The 19,801-nt window shown below is 34.2% G+C and overlaps 3 protein-coding genes across 3 annotated transcripts; 2 read left to right on the forward strand and 1 right to left on the reverse strand.

Annotated features, from left to right (window-relative positions):
- On the forward strand, positions 1–7,517 carry LOC147283968 (RING/FYVE/PHD zinc finger superfamily protein). Its single transcript, XM_086244233.1, has 7 exons — positions 1–325; positions 694–779; positions 2,997–3,143; positions 3,237–3,345; positions 4,685–4,808; positions 5,803–6,073; positions 6,920–7,517. Exons 1-7 carry the CDS (start codon positions 202–204, stop codon positions 7,025–7,027), a joined length of 969 nt encoding a protein of 322 aa, XP_086100359.1. The 5' UTR covers positions 1–201; the 3' UTR covers positions 7,028–7,517.
- A 3,534-nt stretch (positions 7,518–11,051) lies between these two features.
- On the forward strand, positions 11,052–11,653 carry LOC147283969 (uncharacterized). Its single transcript, XM_086245415.1, has one exon. It carries the CDS (start codon positions 11,301–11,303, stop codon positions 11,550–11,552), a length of 252 nt encoding a protein of 83 aa, XP_086101541.1. The 5' UTR covers positions 11,052–11,300; the 3' UTR covers positions 11,553–11,653.
- A 3,665-nt stretch (positions 11,654–15,318) lies between these two features.
- LOC147283970 (putative E3 ubiquitin-protein ligase XERICO) lies at positions 15,319–16,395 on the reverse strand. Its single transcript, XM_086245191.1, has one exon. The coding sequence runs from the start codon at positions 16,169–16,171 to the stop codon at positions 15,674–15,676; it is 498 nt and encodes a 165-aa protein (XP_086101317.1). The 5' UTR covers positions 16,172–16,395; the 3' UTR covers positions 15,319–15,673.
- Between the last annotated feature and the right edge of the window lie 3,406 nt (positions 16,396–19,801).

Raw genomic sequence — 19,801 nt, forward strand, 5'->3', positions numbered from 1 at the left:
TCTTCCTCAACTGTCACGTAAAAAAACCTCAGAAATTCCTCCCTCTCTACAAGACCATCCGACACAGAGGGAGACGGAGAGAATTGGGGACATTAGGGTTCTTCTTAATGTAACCACAGTTTCGAAATTACAGGTCCCATTTTCTCTGTTCTCTTCAGCAATTTCACTGTCTTTCTCGCTCTCTAGCTAGCTTGTAATTCAATGGCGGATCACTCAGATGCTTCGCCTCTCATCCCTCCGGCGCCGATCACCGACCCCAGCGAGATCGATCTCGAAGCCGGCCCCGGTGAACAAATCCAATGCCGAATTTGCCTTGAAAGTGATGGTATTTCTCATCCAATTCATTTCTATTTTTATTTATGATTCCACAATTCGCTCAATTGGGTGTTTGGCGCCTGAGAAAAAGGTTAAGAAGGAGTGTTGAATTTGTAAACTTCAGTTTTATGTTCATCTGTTTGCTTGGGTTTCAGAAAATTTGTATTTTTTCTCAAAAGTCAACTAAGTCAATTAGTGTATCTTGACAATGGCAATGTTGCAGAACTCTGTTTGGAGTAATGGGTCGTTGAAGCAGTTCAAACTTATCGTTAATATTTTTGTAAAATTGTAAAGTCATACATTTGTTTTTTCTCTTAAAGTTGGATGAAGTAATGTAGGCTTATCAGTGGGTTTTTTTGCCTTCTATTTTCCACTCAGGTAGGGACTTTATTGCTCCTTGCAAGTGCAAAGGGACTTCGAAGTATGTCCACCGGGAATGTTTGGATCATTGGAGAGCTGTAAAGGTATGAGAGCCATCTATGCTTTTGCTTCTTTCTCTGTCCAACAATTAGTGAATGTAACAGCATATTGTGATTATGCATCAAGCTTAGTGATCCCAGACAGCTATGATATCGAATATTATTGCTTGTTTCTATCATGGTTTATGTGGATGTAATTTTGAACTTACTAAAGTCAAAATTTAGCTGTCATCTAAACTCCCCTTTTCATTCTGAAAGCTCTCCTTATGTTTGAACTTCTAGTACAGGTGTCATTTGATTGTACTGTTTTCTTTTTGTGTTGTTACTCTTGTGTGTGTGTGTGCGCGCTCTCGTGCATGTGTTTGTGAAGCACATACAAGGAAAAGCAATGGAGAGAAGGACAAGCAAAGGAAAGGTTGCAAAATAGAATCTGGAATGATGTCGTTTATGGCCATTAAAATGTGCTTGCTGTAGTTACAGTATGAAATGAAGTCTATTGAAGTGAAGTTCCCTCCCTCAACACTTTGTCTCTAGCATAATGAAATGAAATCGATATATTGGTTTGTTGCAACACCATGATTCGTTTGGCACCTGGTGTGTTTACTAGATATTTTGGGCAGTGTGTCTCACATGTGTAGGAACACATTGAAGTTGGAGAGCTTGATGCTAAATTTTCTTAGGGCTGGAGTTGAAGAGGGTAGGAAGGATCATCTTATTAAGTGAGAGGTGGTTTCAAGATAGTAAAGAAGGAGGTTTGGGAATTGAAAACTTGCTGAACAAAAACAGGGCTCTTTTAGCAAATTGGTTGTGGGTTTTCTGCTTGAAAATGAAGCTTTATGCTATGCAGTGATTTAAAGTAAATATGGGCTTACTGTCAAGGGTTGGGATTCTGAGATAGTTGTGAGAGGTTCCAGACACAGTCATTAAAAAGACATATCCCAAGGGTATACATCCTTTTTGGGGTTTCTGTCGATTTTTTGTGGGAATGGAGATAGAATTAAGTTTTGGGAAGATGTTTGGGTGGGGGAAAATTCTCAAAAAATTATTTTTCCTAGGCCTTACATTTATCCAGGTTTCATATATAGAGTTATCTCTAGTATTGTTGGCTCTTTTACTTTGTTGCGGAATTGGGACTTTAGATTTAGGAAGAACTTGAATTAGGCTGAGGTGGCGGAACTTTCTTCTTTGTTGTCTTTACTTGAGACTGTTCATGTGCATTCTTCTAGGAATGATTCAAGAAAAAAGGAAATAGGTGTCTGAAGCACGGGAGTTTTTCCGGTAAGTCTTATTGTTGTTTGATTTGGAAAGCCAGAGTTCCCTCCAAGGTGAAGATTCTATCAAGGTTAGTGGCTCATGGTAAGATGAATACTTGTGATATGTTTCAAAAAAGGAGATCAAATACTTGTGATATATAGTATTTTGCGCAAAGAAAATTTGGAGTCGGTTGATCATATTTTCTTACATTGTCCTGTGACTTTATGTCTTTGGATTAAGTTGCTCAGGGACATGAAAATATGTTGAGTAATTCCAAGTGATTGTTTTTCCTTTCCTCTTGAGAAGCAGATAATGGCTAGTAAGGGCAAGAAGGCCAAAGTCATGTGTGGATGTTTGCTATTGGCTGTGCTTTGGGTGGTTGGCTGGAGAGAAACAGGGTTCTTGCAGATAATTCTGGAGAAGGGGTTGGGGAGTTATGGGAAAACGTTTGTTTTTGGTTAGCACTTTAGGCGTCTGTTGCCGCAAAGTTTAGGGGTTTTTCTTTCTCAGATATATGGTTAGATTGGCAAGTTTCTGTTTGTTAGATGTTGTGGGACTGGACAGGCTAATCAATTAAAAAGGACAGCAGTCTCTTGGCCCATGTTTGGTGCAGTTAGAAGGATTTTGGACTGGACACTTAGGCTGGACAGAAGTCCCAAATAGCCCAGGACTGCTGACCCAGCTGAGGGGTGGGTCACCATGGAACAGTCTTGACGTGTCCTGTCCCGCATTCCAAACAAGGCCTGTAAGTTTATTGGTTTTTTGGCAATAAAATTTGTCTCTTTCTAAAAGAATTAGTAATCTGTTTTTTCTTGTTACATGACTAATTTACTATGTTTTAGACTTTTAGTGTATTTCACTAAGTTCGTCTTTGGAGGACTTGGAGGTGGGCTTTTAATTTTCTTTATAAGGTGTAGGATTTAGCTGATTAAGACAACTAGCAACATATATACACATGTTCAGGTTTTGCTGCTTGTTATCTGATTATCTTGCTTTTAATTTTTTCAGGAAGGGTTTGCATTTTCTCATTGCACAACCTGCAAGGCTCCTTACCATTTGAGAGTTCATGTTATTGCTGATAGGAAATGGCGAACCTTGAAATTCCGATTCTTTGTGACTAGAGACATTATATTTATATTTCTGGCCGTTCAGCTTGTAGGTCATTTGTTATTTACTTGTAGTTGATTCCTTCTCTTTGATAGCTTGCATTAGATGTACATTTAAAAACATGTCTTTCCAATTATGCAGGTGATTGCTTCATTGGCATATTTGGTGTATTTAATAGATGGTTTCCAGCAATTCTGGCTTCGAGTTGCATGGGGTTTTGATAGTGAGCTTAGTTTCTACTACATATGTGGTAAATCTCAAGTTTTGATATAAATACTTATATTGGAAAAGTAAATAGTGATCATTGTTATGCATGTGTGCTTCTTTTTGCCGGTGTTTGTGGTTCTTATTCTGGGACATTCACAAATATGCAGGTTACCTAGCCTGAATTCTCTGTTTGGTAACTGACTTGTACTTATGTTTGCTCGGAAATGTATCACATGATTGTGATCAGGATTTTCGACATAAATATGTTTATCAGGTTGTCCAGAATAAGAAAAAGAGGAAGACCACATTTCTAAAATTATGTTAGCACTTGCATGGTGGGAACCTGATTAGTGCTAGTACTTGTATTTAGGTACTTGAGAGGATATGATGCTCCTAGGGACAAAACTGGTTGAGGACCATAGGATCATTTGGTCCAGTTTGGGTGGTAAAATACTAATCAAGGCTCAGTCATATTAGAATAAGTTTGGAAATAAGGGCTTGTTTGGGAGTGCTTATGTAGGAAGCCTTTTGCTCAGTAGCACTTTGGTTAGAAGTACATAGATTTTTTTTGAAAAAAATCCAAGTGCTTCTTTACACCTACCAGGTGCTTCACCAAGAAGTGCTTCCAAGTGCTTTTATAACTCAAAAGCGCTTTTAATTTTTTTGCCAAATGTAAGCAAAAGCGCTTTTGACTATTTGAAACCGCTTTTAAGCCTTCTAAAAGCATTGCCAAACAAGCCACAAGTGTACTACCTTTTATGATTTCTAATGTGTAACTGGTTACAGACTTGTAACAGAAGACCATGATGAACACCATGCTGCTAGATCATAACATTTGCATTTTATTATGAGTACCTCAAATTTTACAGGCATTAACAACAGTTGCAAGATAGTTACGATTATGTATTCTCTGATAAATCGTTCTTCTCATCTATTGAAACATAGTTGTCTCTTGCAACTTGTTGTTTGTGTTATATATTTCATTTCTACATTTTACTCTGCTTTGCCAATCTTTCGGGAAACTTTCTGTCTGTGTAGTGTCTCATGGAAGTTGTTCCGGGTGGAGTGGCATTGCTACCTCTGAACACAAGTAGTACTTCTTTTGTGTGATTTTGGTGGTCTATTATATATGATTATGAAAATTGGAAAAATAGTAAGATAGTTAATATTTCTTTTGACAACAAAGAAATCTTGGCTGTAGCTGTTTGTTATAATTTTTCATTTTTTAGATTGGGAATTAGTAAGCAATTGATTAAAATATTGAAATATATATTTAGCCTAATGGTAGAGGCACATGTTTTTTTTTTTTCTTTTTTTTTTTTTTCTGAATGAACACTTCTTTGCATTATTGGTGATTTACGTATTTTTATTGTTGAATACAGGAGCTCTGTTGTTTTTCGCTTTGCTTGGGTTGTCTGGGTGCTTCATTACTTGTTATGACCGAAGAGTGCGCAATGACTTGGCTCAGCCTTGTCGAGAATTATGCCTTTGTTGCTGTCAGCCTGGGTATTAGTCTATTTTTGAAATCTTTGACCAGTTGGAACATATGATTTAGTTATACTGGCTGATTACTTAGTTATCATTATCATCATATTATCACCTCTAAATGGATTACATATTTTAATATTTACAATGGAGTGTCTTTAAGATATAGACGGATGGACAGACAGATAGGATCAAGTTAAAAGCAAAGCCACTCTTGGAAGAAAAATGATCGAACCACTTATTATCTTTGACTGGCCAACACAATTTTGATGGTTTTTCATTTGCATCCCCTTCAATGCTCCTCCAATTCTGTAGTGTTGTTTGACATTTTTTTCTCTTTTTCAGTAGTGTTTTCATTTTGACAATTTTGACATTAGATTCCTTGCACACATTTTGGAAACTCTACAGTCACTATCTTTTTACATTTTATTATTTTAACTGCTTCCTGTTCTGATGTGGAAATGTGTTTTCCTTGCATAAATCACCTTTTCTAATATGTTTATTTTGCATGTTTTTCACTTAATATCTTAGTACTACCACTTTTTTGGTGACTTGTTATTTACTGCAAATAGGATTCATTGGTAATATAATTTACCCATTTTTTATTTTTTTACTCGTAGTTTTAATGATTCAAATGATCTATTAGGTATGCACCATTTATAATCAATTATATTTCCAAAACCTCGTTCTTTCTCCTTTGCTCAATTTTTTTTTTGGGGGTGGGGGGGTGGGTGTGTGTGGTGGTATTTGATTCGCAACTTGATGGTTTAAATACCCGAAGACATCAATTCCTGGTTTGGTTCGTTAGTTCTTTTTGGTTTAACTGTATGAAGAGTTGGATACTATATTATCTATCACAAATTCACAACCCAGACACTTATAGTTTGTGCTGCTCCATTTTTTTACTTAATAGGAGATAATATCCGTATCATTCATTGGTTCATATGACCATTAAGGGTGTATTAATCGTAATCAATGTTGAACAATGTTACTCATTATTACACAATCTCTGCAGTGTCTGCGCAGACTGTCATTTACCTGGCACTCTTTGTATGTGGACTGACTGTACCACGTGCTGGGGAAGTTGTGCAAGTATGGCCGGTGAATGTGGTTGCTTGGGAGGTGCTGGTGAAGCAGGGCTACCAATATTATTTATAATGGCTCTGATTGTGCTGGGACTTTTTACTGTGATTGGGATATTCTACAGTGTGCTGGTAGCTACAATGGTTGGACAACGGATTTGGCAGCGGCATTATCACATACTTGCAAAAAGGATGCTGACAAAAGTGAGTTAGGGACCAATCTTCTTTCATTGTCTTTTTTTTTTTTCTTTTTCTTTTGGCCTTGCTTTTATACTGTCTATACTCTGCAATACTATAAAGTACCATTTTTTCGAGCACTGAACCAATAAGTCAAGCTCAAAATCTCAACAAAGTTTTGTCCCAACTACTAGGGCCATTAAACTGTAGCTGAATTCAGTTAGGAACCGCCTCTAGCAGACTAAGTATTTTCACATGGATTTTCACATGGTCAACCAAGTCAATGATGAGAAATAGCTTAGTTAAAGATATAATCTTTAAGGTTAAAAAAGATCAAACTTTGCACATACTTTCACAGGTTGCAATGAAAACTCAGATGTTTGAAAGAAAATTGTGCTACAGCAATATGGCTTGGGACATGATTAGGTTATTATACACCTGTCAAAAAATTTGGTCAAGTCTGGCTTTAACATTCTTTTCTGAGGTTGTCTTTCTATACCGACTTTAACATGCATTTTGTTTAAAAATTTAATGGATGCGTCTCCAAGTCTGTCCATTTGATCCATAAGATGTTGATCATGTCCTCTTGGCCCATTTATGGCACAAGCCACAAGGAACATTTAATTTTTGTGTCCTCAACTTAGCTTTATCTGTTAGTTCTTTTTGATGAATTAGTAAGTTTACTTTAGACCGGACTGAATGGTTAAAGAAATTTCTGTAGCTCCGTGCAATAGGATTGAAAGTTATTGAGTTGAGTTGAGCTGTATACAATACCTACACAATGTCATTTCTGGATGTTTTATGCTACTGGATCTTCTCATTACTGGATATGTTACCGGGTCTTTGCTGGAAAATGATTTTTTACTCTTGTAGGAATACGTTGTCGAGGATGTTGATGGTGAGATGACAGGATCTGATTGGTCTCCCCCACCTCTCTCACCTGAGCATGTTCAGCAGCTGAAAACGCTTGGCCTCCTATAGATTTGAAGGGGTATTCTTACTATTCAAAAAAATAGCATGATATTTGAGACGGACTGCCTCTCTATTTGGTGAGTCAGTCTTTACTATGGGCTTCCGAGTCTGATTCGCTTTAATCTAAAAGAGTATATGGTCACTGAAAATATCCCAGTCATTTCTTCTTGTTCAGTTATATTTGTAAAATTTGAATGAGAATTTGTGAAAAGTGTTGCCTTCCCATCAATGTAAGAAACCAAGAATAGGATATCTCAAATAACTAACATGTATATCAATGATGTTTTGAAGCCATAAATTGCTGCCAGAGAACTCTGTCATTTTTTAGTTGGGGGAATGAACAAACTTTAACCTTGTCCTTTGGATTATACCGCCTCTATTATCTTTATGTTGTCTCAAAGTAGTAGAATTAGGAAGTCTGATGTATATATCTAGATTTGTAAAACAGTAGCATGAAGTTATTAAGTTTTTCTGCCTTTAGTTAAAATTCAGCCAAGTATTTTTTCTGCTAGTCAAACAAATCAGAAAGACAGAGATGGCATGAATTTGATCTTTGTATGTGCTACAATATAATCATTTTTATCAGCCTTTTGCCTATGTGAATGTATAAGCTGTTTAACGGTGTGTTCAAAAATAGTAGGAAAAAACAGTTTAGCGTTGAAATTAGGACTGTTAAGCGGAAGTTATGGTAGTCTGTCATTAACAAAAGGATATAAACGCATTAACATTCAAAAACCTAGAATCTGGAAACATACTATTCAGAAAATGTCTAAACCATATTAGATGTGTAAAAGAGTTGCGTTCTTTGAGTGGAGTCCATTGAAATTGGGCACAATCATGCATGTGATGAGCACGAGAAAAGCTTGGGTAGGATGGTCATCACATCGTTGTGTTGACGTGCCTATTTACATTACATTTTTGACATCTTTGACGTTGTAGGTTTAACCATTAATATGAAGTTACTTGTTCAAAGGTTATTATTTCCGTCGCATATGCAATGGGGATGCAAGATAAAGTTTTAAAATAATTATTTTATTATAAAACATTAATAAGTTATTATGAGTGGTTAAAACTTAAAACCAACGCTGATGATGTGGTATGATTGTGTTACTTAAATTTTTCTTTTATGTACATGATGGCTTTTAAACGTACTGTTTCAAGGATGAGCAAGAGTTGACCTAATCCTTACCAATAGTAAAATTTTCAACCCCACCCACTATGGGTGGGTAGCAAATGATATGAGGTCGGTACCAAAAGGCCCAATTAATCCGGATAATCCGGATCCATGGCTAATTTACGGAGCTTCTTGATGTTTGGGTGGTTGGCTACATTCTTAGTACGTCCATATTAATATATTATTATGTCAATCAATTGAAGTTTTAAAATTTACCGAATATTCGGTGCAATGGAATTTGTATGTGCATGTATCAAAATATCATATTCATCAATCTCTAAACCCCACCAAGAGTCAATAGGGGGGAAAAAGACGAGAGCAGACTGGTGGGCCGGTGCCACTTTAAGTGTCCCAACTCCCAACACAAAGAAACAGTGCATGTTGGTCCTTTTTTTATTTTTTTTTATTTTTTAAAGATGCATTTTTGTTATCCAACAAATTGAAAGCTCAGTGAATCACACAAAAGACCAACATACAATATGCTATTAAGATTAAGATCTTGTTCATACAAAGAATCATGCATGTTGGTCTTTTTAAAAAATAATAATAATAAGATCATGTGTGTTGGGTTGATTAATGATTATATATTGTCATCTTTGTTTGAGTAGGGAACTAAGGATAAAGTTATAAATTTCTTCATCAAATTTTATTAATTAAATAATATAATAATGATGTCTACCCAAAAAGGATATAATAATGATGTTTTATTTATTTATTTGAATTCAGACTCATTCCTGATTTGAGTTATTTGCAACCAGTAACATACTAGTAGATATAATTCCCCAAAATTACCTTTTAAAGAGGCAAATTTTGAGCAAATATAATAGATGATTACTATTAGATTAAATATGTAATCTTTTAAATGAATAATTCATTAATTTGTTATAGTTAATCAAATTATTGAGTATAACAAATGCTCTTCTTTTAAGAAAATGAGATTGTATAATTCTAATCAAAATCAAAACTAGCTATTAATTTAGTGAGATTTCTCTCATTAATATTGAGAGAAATCCCAATTTGAATCCCTCTTCCATCAATAGAAAATTCCAAAATCAAAATTCTACTAATATATGTACATATGTATGTATATTGAGACATCTGATGATATTTGTGAACAAATTTAATGACCCAAGTTTGGTTTTTCAAGAAAAGCATTTTGAAGACGATAATTCATGTTCAATAATTAAACCAAGACAAAAAGAGAGACAGAAAAGAAGAAAAGAAGCAGGTGCGGCGCCTGAGGAAAAAAGTTAAAAGCAGCAGCAGCAGCTGAGACACTGAGTCAGGTGGGTTTGTTGTCAACTTGTCACACAAAGTTACAAACTATGGATTTTATTGGTTTTGGTTTTAAGTTTTTAACAGTCGCAAATGCAAATCCGTCTTTGTATACAATCTCAACCTGTTTTGATAAAGTCTTATATGCAGTCATCGACTGTCAGGCATTCGTTCAATTTTACAACTTTTTTGTTTTTGAAGAAAATCAAAACATGCAATTAAAAAAGAAAATATCTTCTGGCTCCTCCCCCTCTCCCCCGCGTAGCTCCAAGCTCAATAAGTCAATGCTAGTGTTGGCACTTTGGAATCCTCTGAATAATACATCCCACACAACTTTTTAATATTTTCATGACCTTCCACGTACGGGTGTAAACGAGTTAAGCCAAATTGAATACCATTATATTCAAGTTTAACTTGTCTAAAATATATCAAGTTTAAGCTTTGACTATTTTTTTATAGGAGTTGAGCTTAAACAAATCAATAAAATTTGAGCTCGATACGAACTCAAATTGTATCGAGTCAATTTATATAATTTTATTTGACAATGTACTCATGCTACAATCCTACAATGGATAAGTCTGTAAACAACTTTTCTTTTGTTCTCATGAATTTGTTGGTTCGTAATTCATCCACAAAATGATGATGATTCAATTACTTGGTACGGTAATTATCTATGATATTTTTAATTCTTTCTAGTACACAAATTATATGGCATATTTAATATATAACCAACATAATCTAAACCTTTTTATAAGTTAGACGAAAATATGAGCATCTCGCGAGCTTTACAAGCCAAATATACTAAAGCTTAACTTTAGATTATTTCTTAAACGAGCGAACCTCGGCTTGACTTCTTTCTTTTACGAGTCGAGCGTAAACAAACCAAATTCGAATTGTACATAGCCGATTTAAAACCTTACTTACTTACACACCGAGAATTAATATTTTAAGGACAAAAACGCGTCAATCAAACTACACTTTCAACAAGTTATATTAAATATCTAAGCATTTCAAACTCAGATTCTCTTATTGTTTTTGCTTGTTTTTAAAATTAAGTCTTGTATTTATATAAATTTAAAGGTGCATAAGTAAAATATCTAATGAAATCATATAAACTTTTCTGTGTTTGTGGATTACATTCATATATTTATAATACATGGTTAATATTGAAAAAGAAAACAAGTATAGTTAGAGAAGTTAAATCCAATCCTTTCAAATTTAGAGAAGCTTATGGAATGTTTGTTATTTTATTAAAAACTGTTTGAAAATGTTCTTTGTTTTCGTCTAAAAATATTATAGAAGAAAAAAAAAAAACAATTTCTAAAATAAGAAAATACCAAACCGACACTTACTTCCTCTAAACAACTGTCGAGTATCCTGTGGAAGATCATAATATATTAATATTATACAAGTGGTGGCCCTCTCAGTGGCAATAGCAATGCGTGAGACTTCCACTTTCTGTTTTCTACTTTTCTTAATTTACCATTAAACAATCAGATGGAAAGGCATTGTCACATTGTGTGGTGTACATTTCCATAGTCCATAGAAAACGGAATACTTGAATAGCAAGCCAAAAACCAAAGTCCATAGGAAACCAGGAACCAGTAAGCCATGTCCAAAACCACTAAACCACCACCCACATTATAAAATTACATGTCAGAACAAGTTAGCCTCACCTGTCCTACCCAATAATCCTTATCCACTTCTACAGATCTCTTCCTATAAATAATTGTCCCTAACTCACCTTCTCAAAGCCTCAACACAATTGTGAGAAAACTTAAACCATTTCCAAACAAATTAAGTTACCAGAGAGATCAGAGCTAAGAGATAGTCATGGCAGATATTGCAATTTTGGTTGCTGAGGAGTATCAGAGGAGGGTGAAGAGTACTGCAAGAAAGACTTCTGGGTTTGGTGGAGGAGATCATGATCAACAGCTGGATTGTGACTTGGTTTCTTCTGTTTCAGTTTTGGCTCAGACTGTGCCCAAGAAGATTGGACTAAAGAAGATGGAGTTTTCCAAATGGGTCAAGGAGCCCAAGTCCCAAGTTGGTCTTGCAGCCTCCGATGGCTTCTTCTCTGCATAATTCAAGCTAATTATATTTGCTGCTTTTTAATTAAGTCTTTTTATTTTTATTTGTACATATACTTATATTCCAAATTATACAGATAGAAAAATGTTTCTCAACTCTCTATGGTTTCATTGCGTTTTTCTTGTACATTCAAATGGTATTGTTGTTTCAACAACTTATCATAATCGTAAACTCTTTTTGTTACCCGATCTATTATAATCCTAATTTTCTTTTAAGTAAATTTGTAAAAAGTTACAAAAAAAAATTGTAAGTTCCACTTAAAATTCCGTATAAAAGATCTATTTATTTTTAAGTCACTATAACTTAAAACTAAATTTTTTTCCTTGACACTCTATGTAAATCTTATAGAATTATACTTTATCTTGTTATGATGCAATACGTAAAGAATTAAATTTTATTTTTATTATGACACAGTATGTAACTCTAACTTTATAATTTCGTAGAATTATTATTTGTTGAATAATGCAGTATTGTTTTAAAATTTAACCATTTAGAGTTTATGTTTTATAAGTTCATATCTAGAATTTTAGAGCTTTAGCCCTAAATTTTAAAGACTACTAAGAAATATCAAATTATGTATTAACTAATATATAATTTACAAATTATTTGTTAATTTATTTATAATTTGTTATTATTTTTTTCACCCTTCATCACCTCTCCACGACTCCACCTATTGGGACTTGAAAACACATAAAAATAGCTTTAAGATGGCTGAAATTTACATGGGGATCTAGCATTTTCTAAGCTGGCAAAGGGCCCAAAACTATAGTCTATACCTCACGAGAATTTATTTTAAAGAGAATGCGCTTTAGGGCCTCTCACAATGAAGTAAGTCCCACAATATGTAGTCTATCATAAAAGAGTTATTTTTTTTTTTTGTATAAAGAAATAATATTACATTAAAACGGTGGAAAAGACTTCATATTACATGCGGATAAAGAATTAGTCCCTATCATACTAGTTCAAATTCACATGGATGAGAAGAATCTAGATTTTAAAAAAGGTATATAATAGTGACAATTGCTGAGTCAGATGTAATTAAATTTGGACAGTGTCTTATGTTTCTTTGATGTAGATCGCTATGCATGAACAAATATGTCATACATCATGCTTGAGTTTAGAGGTGTCAAACGGGTTGGGCCGGCCCAAGCACGGCACGATTAAATGGGCCGGGCCGAAGTTTTTAGCCCATCGGGCACGGCACGGCACGAGCACGACACGAGACAAGCACAACACGAGCACGGGCACGGACACGAAATGAGTCTGAATTAGGCACGACTATTTTAACATTATTTTTTACATTTTTATAGAACTTTTCAACAAAAATATTCAATTTTTATGAAAAATAATGTTAATATTTAATTATAAATAAGAAAAAATATCATATGATTAGTTTTATCACCATAAAAAATAAAAATAAAAGAAGGTCCGTAGGCCGGCCCGTTTAAGGCACGACACAAGCACGAATGGCTCGCAGGCCGTGGGCTGTGTCGGACTTAGGTCTTAACTATATGGGCCGGCCCGAGCAAGGCACAAAAACACGATAAGCTCAACTTAAACGGTGCGTTTGACACCTCTACTTGAGTTCACTTTACCTTATCACCATGATACCATTGACCTTCTGGAGCGTTTAACAGTTGAAAGACAAAAATTCTTTATTTCAGGCAAGTCCTATACAATTCTCCTGAAGCAAGTGACTAATGTGGGCTAGGCGGGGGAGAGGCCAGCACCATCAAGCCCAGGCCCAAACAAACCCACCAACACATGGTGGATAACTGGATATGGCAAAGCCAGTCTTTACTTGAAAGAGGAATTCACAGGCCGGTCCAATTTTCTCTCATAACCATTTAGTATTTTCTTGCATTTTGTTGGAAAATGTTTAAAGTTTGATTTTCATGCACGAGAGTTCGAAATTTCTTGCTTTTTAGCTTTGTTCTGGATGGGTTATCCCCTGTTGGTTTGGCCCAATTAATGAAGCAGTCTTCTTGCACATATCGATCCTATCATTAGTGAGAAAAAGAATCACCCTCTCTACCTACCCATTTATAAATTATATGAAGAAATATAAAGGTAAACTTTAGTAAGTATATACTAACTTATGGTAGGTCATCAATAATGCTTTATGTATCGAATTTGGATCACCAAATTACATCAACCTTCTACCAGTTATCAGTTATCCCCAACTATAACTTAAGTTCCTAAATCTGAGACATCCATTTTGACTCAAGCCAAATATTAAACTAGCAAAAAATTTGGCCAATTAGTAAACAGTGAAAAACCTTTTAGTCTCTTAAAAATTGAGACCCAAATTTCAAATGAAAAATTATGCAAAGTTTCAAGGATTAGAGTTCTATATATTGCACAGTGAATTCAAAAAATAAAGAACACATCTCACATGCAAGCAAGAAGTTATCGTCCCTAGCATATATAAAGGATTCAGGACAACGTCAAAATCGAAAGGGCAAGATCTACAAGCACACTGAATTATCTTAATCGACCCCATAAAAAGAAACCATAATTGAAAGGGCAAGGCTCACTTTGGATAAGGTTTTGATCTAAAAGTGTTTGGAAGTACTTTTGAGTAGGGGTGGGAAGGAATTGGGTTGGGTTGGTTTTAGGCCTAATCCATAACCCGAATCAACTTATTCAATTTAAAACAATTGCAACTGAGACCAAAGTATAATATGCTGAAACCAAACCAAAGTCCAACCCAATAAAATAATACTGAGTTGGGTTAATCAATTAAGGAATAAGGGTAAAAAATAATTAATTGACTAATCGATTACTTTGGGTTCTAAACTTCTAAGATTACGAATTTGACATCGGAATTGAATATTGTTGAGTTGGGTGAGTTATGGTTCATTAGAGAGAAAACTAGGGTAACTCATACCAACGCAATCCAACTAGGTTTGATTGTCGATTGTACCGATTGGCTGATTAAATGCTCACACCTATTTTTGACGAGACCAAAAAATTGTCATTTTTTCTTCCTTGTTTAAAAAAGAAAAGATTTATAGGGCTGACTGAAATAGATATTCGTACTTTCTATGCTTACACAAGTTCAATTTTTCTTCTTATATGCATACAAGAACTAGACCTGGTAACAGGTTATGTTTTTGCAAGTTCTTGTCGTGTAAAAAATGGCTTTATCCAAATACAACCAATTAAACTAACGAATAAACACGACATGACCCATTTCACTTATTTAGACTATTACTCATATTCAATTATTGGATGTTGGTTGACTCGTTTCAACTCGCAATATTCATTTTACACATCAACACTCATTTTAACATTTTCATCCGTTACAAAAGATAAATAAAGTATAATTTTTCAACAAAATAATAAATAAATCAATAAAATACTAAATTACATAAATAGCCTTATTCTTAATTGGTTCAAATAGGTTGTTGACACAAAAATGACCCTACTAACGAGTCCACACAATTTTAATACGACATGATAAGTCTCAACCTGAATATTTTCATACGAAATTGTGTTGGGTTAACGGCACTTACAATTTGACCAGGTTTAACATTAATAAACGAGAAAATAACTTGCTCATTTCCGTGATAAAGACAGGTTGGTGTCACGATATAGAGAGAAAAGAAAGAAGAAGGAGATGAGAGAGAGAGAGAGAGAGAGAGAGAGAGAGAGAGAGAGAGAGAGAGAGAGAGGCGATGAGAAGTTTTGGAGATGTCACATTTCTCTATCCCCAGTGGTGACAGAGAAGTTTCTCTCATAAAAAGTGGAAGAAAAATTGTACTTATCGGAAAAGAAACTTTTTTATATTATGCTTTTACCAGAAATTACTATCAACAAAAGTGCATCTGGGCAAAGCAAAAACACTTCATAATTTCATATATAGAAACACTCCTAAAACACCTTTAAGATAAGATGTTTTATCTCAATAATCGTTTAATATATATTATCAATTTATCATTCACATGTACATTGATAAAAAGCTACATAGAAAATTCTCCTAAATATATATAAAAATAGGGGGAAAAAAAAAAAAGGCAGTACTAGTCCATGGTTTTATGTGGATAGGAACAACAAAAGAGGAAGAGAAAAACATAGTAAATAAATATATTCTTAATAAGACGAGAAAGTGATCAGAAAAATCTGTGGAAGCCATTACCCTGCAACGAAGATAACAAGAAAATGAGCTCCTCATCGCTGCCATCATACTCCAGCTGATTCCTCAGCCGATGAAAACTGGCGACCACATCGTCCGACAACACCTTTGTCCTGCACAGCGGACAAGTAGCCCAGTACTGCTGCAACCACTTGTCCAGGCACTCCTGGTGGAATGTGTGCTTGCATTTCAGCCGCCTAATTTTGTCCCCTTCTTCGAATTCCGACAAGCACACCGAGCACTCCGATTCTTCTGGGACTGGACTACACTTTTTGCTGTAACAAATTGTGGGGTTTTTCTGGTCGATCAGTTTCAGGTATTGGCTGGTGGTGATCACCGATTTGGGATTTGAATTCATGGGTTTGTTTAGTCCGGCAATGGAGCGGACGAGGATTACGAGTTCCAGGGCCAGGAGGGTGAAGAAGATTATGGTTATGGTGTAGAGGTGGGAGAAGAATTGAGACAGAGCTCCCATGGCGGCTGCAGATGAAGAAGATCGAACAATGAATTGAAGATGGGGGAGCCTTTTGGATTGGATATAATTGCAACGAATATGGGCAGGTGTGCTGTACCCTTGTGTAGTCACATCTTATATCTTATATTAAGATTTTGGTGTTTTGACTTGGGGTATGGAATTTCTGTGCGACCCCTATTCATGTTGTCACATGTGGAGCACAAAGAAGGAATGTAAAATCCAAGCATGTTTGGGAGTGATTTTGGTAAGCCAACAATCATATGGTTTCATATAGTTAAAAGTAAACAAATAGGAATTCTCGCATCCACACCCCGTAGGCCAAATCTACCAAGGGAAAAATGTGGTCAATTGATCCATGAACTCAAATATCTAATATCTTGACCCCATGATGAAATTATTTTAGATCTACCAATGCACACCCAGTCATTTGCACATATAAATGAAGCTTGTTCGGGTAGGTTTATATATACGGGAATCCGAGATTCTATTCAATAATACTTTATACATGAAAAGCTTCTTTTATATATAAGATTGACATAAAATGATTCACGTATAGGATCCTCTCCGAGTCTGAATCAAATGTGAATGCGAGAATCACACAATAAACAAAAGTGTGTTTCTTTTTCAAATTAAATAAGTACTTTAAGGGTTTTTGAGAAATTAGGCGATTTCTCAAACAATGCTTCCAAGTAATATAGAACAAAACACGTCATATGATGAAATTTTTATCTACTTCTTATAAAAAATGCTATTAATTTCAAGCAAAACAGAAGTGTTACTAACAAAAAAATAGTTCATACATAAAAGGGTTTTTATTTTTTAAAGTCCAAAACAAAAAAACCCTTGATCGGTCGGCACACCTGCAAAAACACAGTAACATGTCAGTCCACTTTAATGAGCCGAGCACTCGGCACTTTCATCGAACAGTCGATACTATCTATCGAGCTCTTGACACTGTCCACCGATCGCTGGCCAATTGCCACTGTACGACAGTAGTTATTTGAATTGCAAAAAACACCTATGTTATAGTGTTATTAATTACCACTATCGCACAGTGGCAATTTTCCCAAATAAAAAAAAAAACCTCTTTTATTACGTAGACTTTATTTGTACAAAGTGGACTTACTTATCTTTATAACTTTTTAGGTGAATTTGTTTATTATTAAGGGCTATGAAATGTACTTTAGAGTAATTTACTTTACATAAAAATCCCCCAAAAGAAAGTTCTTATTGGTGAGCATTATTTCCTCTTAAACTAATAACTAACTTTATATTTCAACAAAAGAAAAAAACAACTAACTATATTGTAAACAAAATATATAAGTTGTTTTGTTTTTGTTAAAAAATATATAAGTTGTTAAATAAAAGAAAAAAAAACTATGTCAACCTTATTCTCTCTCTCTCTCTCTAGTCTCTACTTGCTAGGATATATGCAATATTTAATCCTTCAAATTTCTTTTTTTTCTTTTATATAACAAGATTTATTTATTGAAGATTTTTTGGTTGTTTATTGAATACATAAATATATAGGTAAATGACTCTAAATATTGGATCATATAACCCGATCATATTTGTTTTTTAGGGTGAGTAACTCAATTTTTTTTTTTGTCAATGAACATTTTGTTTAGTAGTACGTGGCACTTAGTTTCTTTTTTGTTGGGAGGAGATTTTAAGTTCAAATCACATGCATGAACGACAATTTGTTAATATTTAAACAAAAAAAGTAATACTATCGGTAAATAATAATAAAATTAGAAGTTTCTGAAAAAAAAGGATTCTAACTAATAAATGTTCTTCTATGACAATTCCTGATGATATTTGAACACTCATTCAAAATTCTGTGCAACTGTAACTGCAAACAACAAAAAACAATAGCGTCCCAAAAGAAAATTATGAATCTTACATCATAACCCAATAAATATATATATATATATATATTTTGGCCAATAACCCAGTACATATTCTTAACCATGCTAAAATACACATTCGCACATCCAAATCACGCCCTAATACCTTAAAAATTGCATTGTAGCTTTACTTTTTAGATGATGCAACTACCCAAAAAAAAAAAAAAAAAGCCCAAAAGCGCTCTAGAGTGTTCAAACACTCTTATGAGCGTTAAGCGTTGATGAAAACTCTTAAAAAAGTAGTAAAATTCGTCCTTAAACATTTAAAACCAAACCATCGTCCTTTTGAATATTTTGTAAAGTTGTCAAGATTCCTTGAATAAAAAAATACAAGAAAATTATTTTCACTCAACCTTTTCCAAGACTAGATGGAATTTAAAATTTGTATAATTATGTATAAACGGTCTCACTACAAGTCCTCAATTGTATCTTATTTCACTTTAATATATAAATGGTCAAAATTTACTTTTAGTCCCTGTAGTTTAGGTTAGGTTTTACTTTCATTCATATAGTTTCAATTATTTTGATTTTAGTTTTGTAGTTTTTAAATTGTTACAATTGAAGAACACATTATGATTTTTGTCTATTAATTCGTTAAATTAGTTATTGAATTGTTACCGATATTTAAAATACATGACTAAAATTGAAATTGTTTATAAGTAACCAAAAACACAACAAATTTGACAATTTAATGAACAAAAATTTTAACAAGTCCTTAAATTGCAAAGATTTATAAATTATAGGACCAAAATCATGTGGCAATATGATTCCACCCAATAAATTTTCATTTTAAAGGCACCTCATCTTAGTAGTTAGTATTCGGAGAAGTGAAGGTGAAAGGCAGGTGTAATTAGTATTTCCTTGGGGGCTGCTGCAAAATTTGTACGTGGTGAAAAAACATTTTAAGTTTTAATCTGGTCCTTGGGTTCTTGACATCTTGTCATGTAATACGGGGTTCCTGTGGTGGGCCGGGTCGGCTGGTCTTGTTCCTTTCACTGTTTTATGTCTTTTTAGGTTGTTTGCCCGCAAGGAAAAGCCAAATGGAATTGAAAACGACGTGCATGTGATGTAATTGCTAATTTCTAATTGCTCTCTACCTCCGCCCACCGTTTGATTCACGGACCATATTTTAACATGTTTTTAATTTAATTTATTTTTACTTGTTTCAATTTTAATTGTCTAATATAAATTTAATAATTTATGTAAGTTTATTCACGTATAAAAATTATGAACTCATTTCATTTTCTGCTCTGTATTCTTGGATAATAAACATTTAGTTAAGTTCAAAATTCTAGAAGAAACAAGAAGAAAAGACTAGATGGGCACAGCTTTGGCCAATGCGGTGAATTCTTTTAGGTGTGGAAGAGATCAAATATGACGGCTATGGGAAGCTGCTAGATAGAAGCTCGGGAAATGGGCCAATGGGCCGATGAAATGTATTGACATGAGATTAAGTAGTAGGAGGCCCAAGGTTGGGATCTAACCAGTATGGTGAAGGATGGGTTTTGTCATTTGTCATTGGTTAGAGCAATTCCAACAAACTTACTTATATTATAATTAAATTTGTGAAAAAAAAAAAGTTAGCAATCTATTTTAGCTAACTACTTTTAAAATTTTACATCCAGCAATGTTCTACTTATTTAATAAAAAATAATTACGAAATTAATTAAACAATGAAAACTTAAATGAACTTCTAGATCATTAACTGTAATTTTAACATTAG

This window comes from Dryas octopetala, chromosome 5 (genome assembly GCF_963921425.1).
Source record: "Dryas octopetala chromosome 5, drDryOcto1.1, whole genome shotgun sequence".
Classification (NCBI taxonomy): domain Eukaryota; kingdom Viridiplantae; phylum Streptophyta; class Magnoliopsida; order Rosales; family Rosaceae; genus Dryas; species Dryas octopetala.

Bases quoted from the DNA above. Each gene is read 5' to 3' on its own strand.
- LOC147283970 (XM_086245191.1), bottom strand. From the start codon at position 16,171: ATGGGAGCTCTGTCTCAATTCTTCTCCCACCTCTACACCATAACCATA.
- LOC147283968 (XM_086244233.1), top strand. From the start codon at position 202: ATGGCGGATCACTCAGATGCTTCGCCTCTCATCCCTCCGGCGCCGATC. The intron at 780-2,996 runs GTATGAGAGCCA...TAATTTTTTCAG, and splicing joins ATCATTGGAGAGCTGTAAAG to GAAGGGTTTGCATTTTCTCA. The intron at 3,144-3,236 runs GTAGGTCATTTG...CCAATTATGCAG, and splicing joins TATTTCTGGCCGTTCAGCTT to GTGATTGCTTCATTGGCATA.
- LOC147283969 (XM_086245415.1), top strand. From the start codon at position 11,301: ATGGCAGATATTGCAATTTTGGTTGCTGAGGAGTATCAGAGGAGGGTG.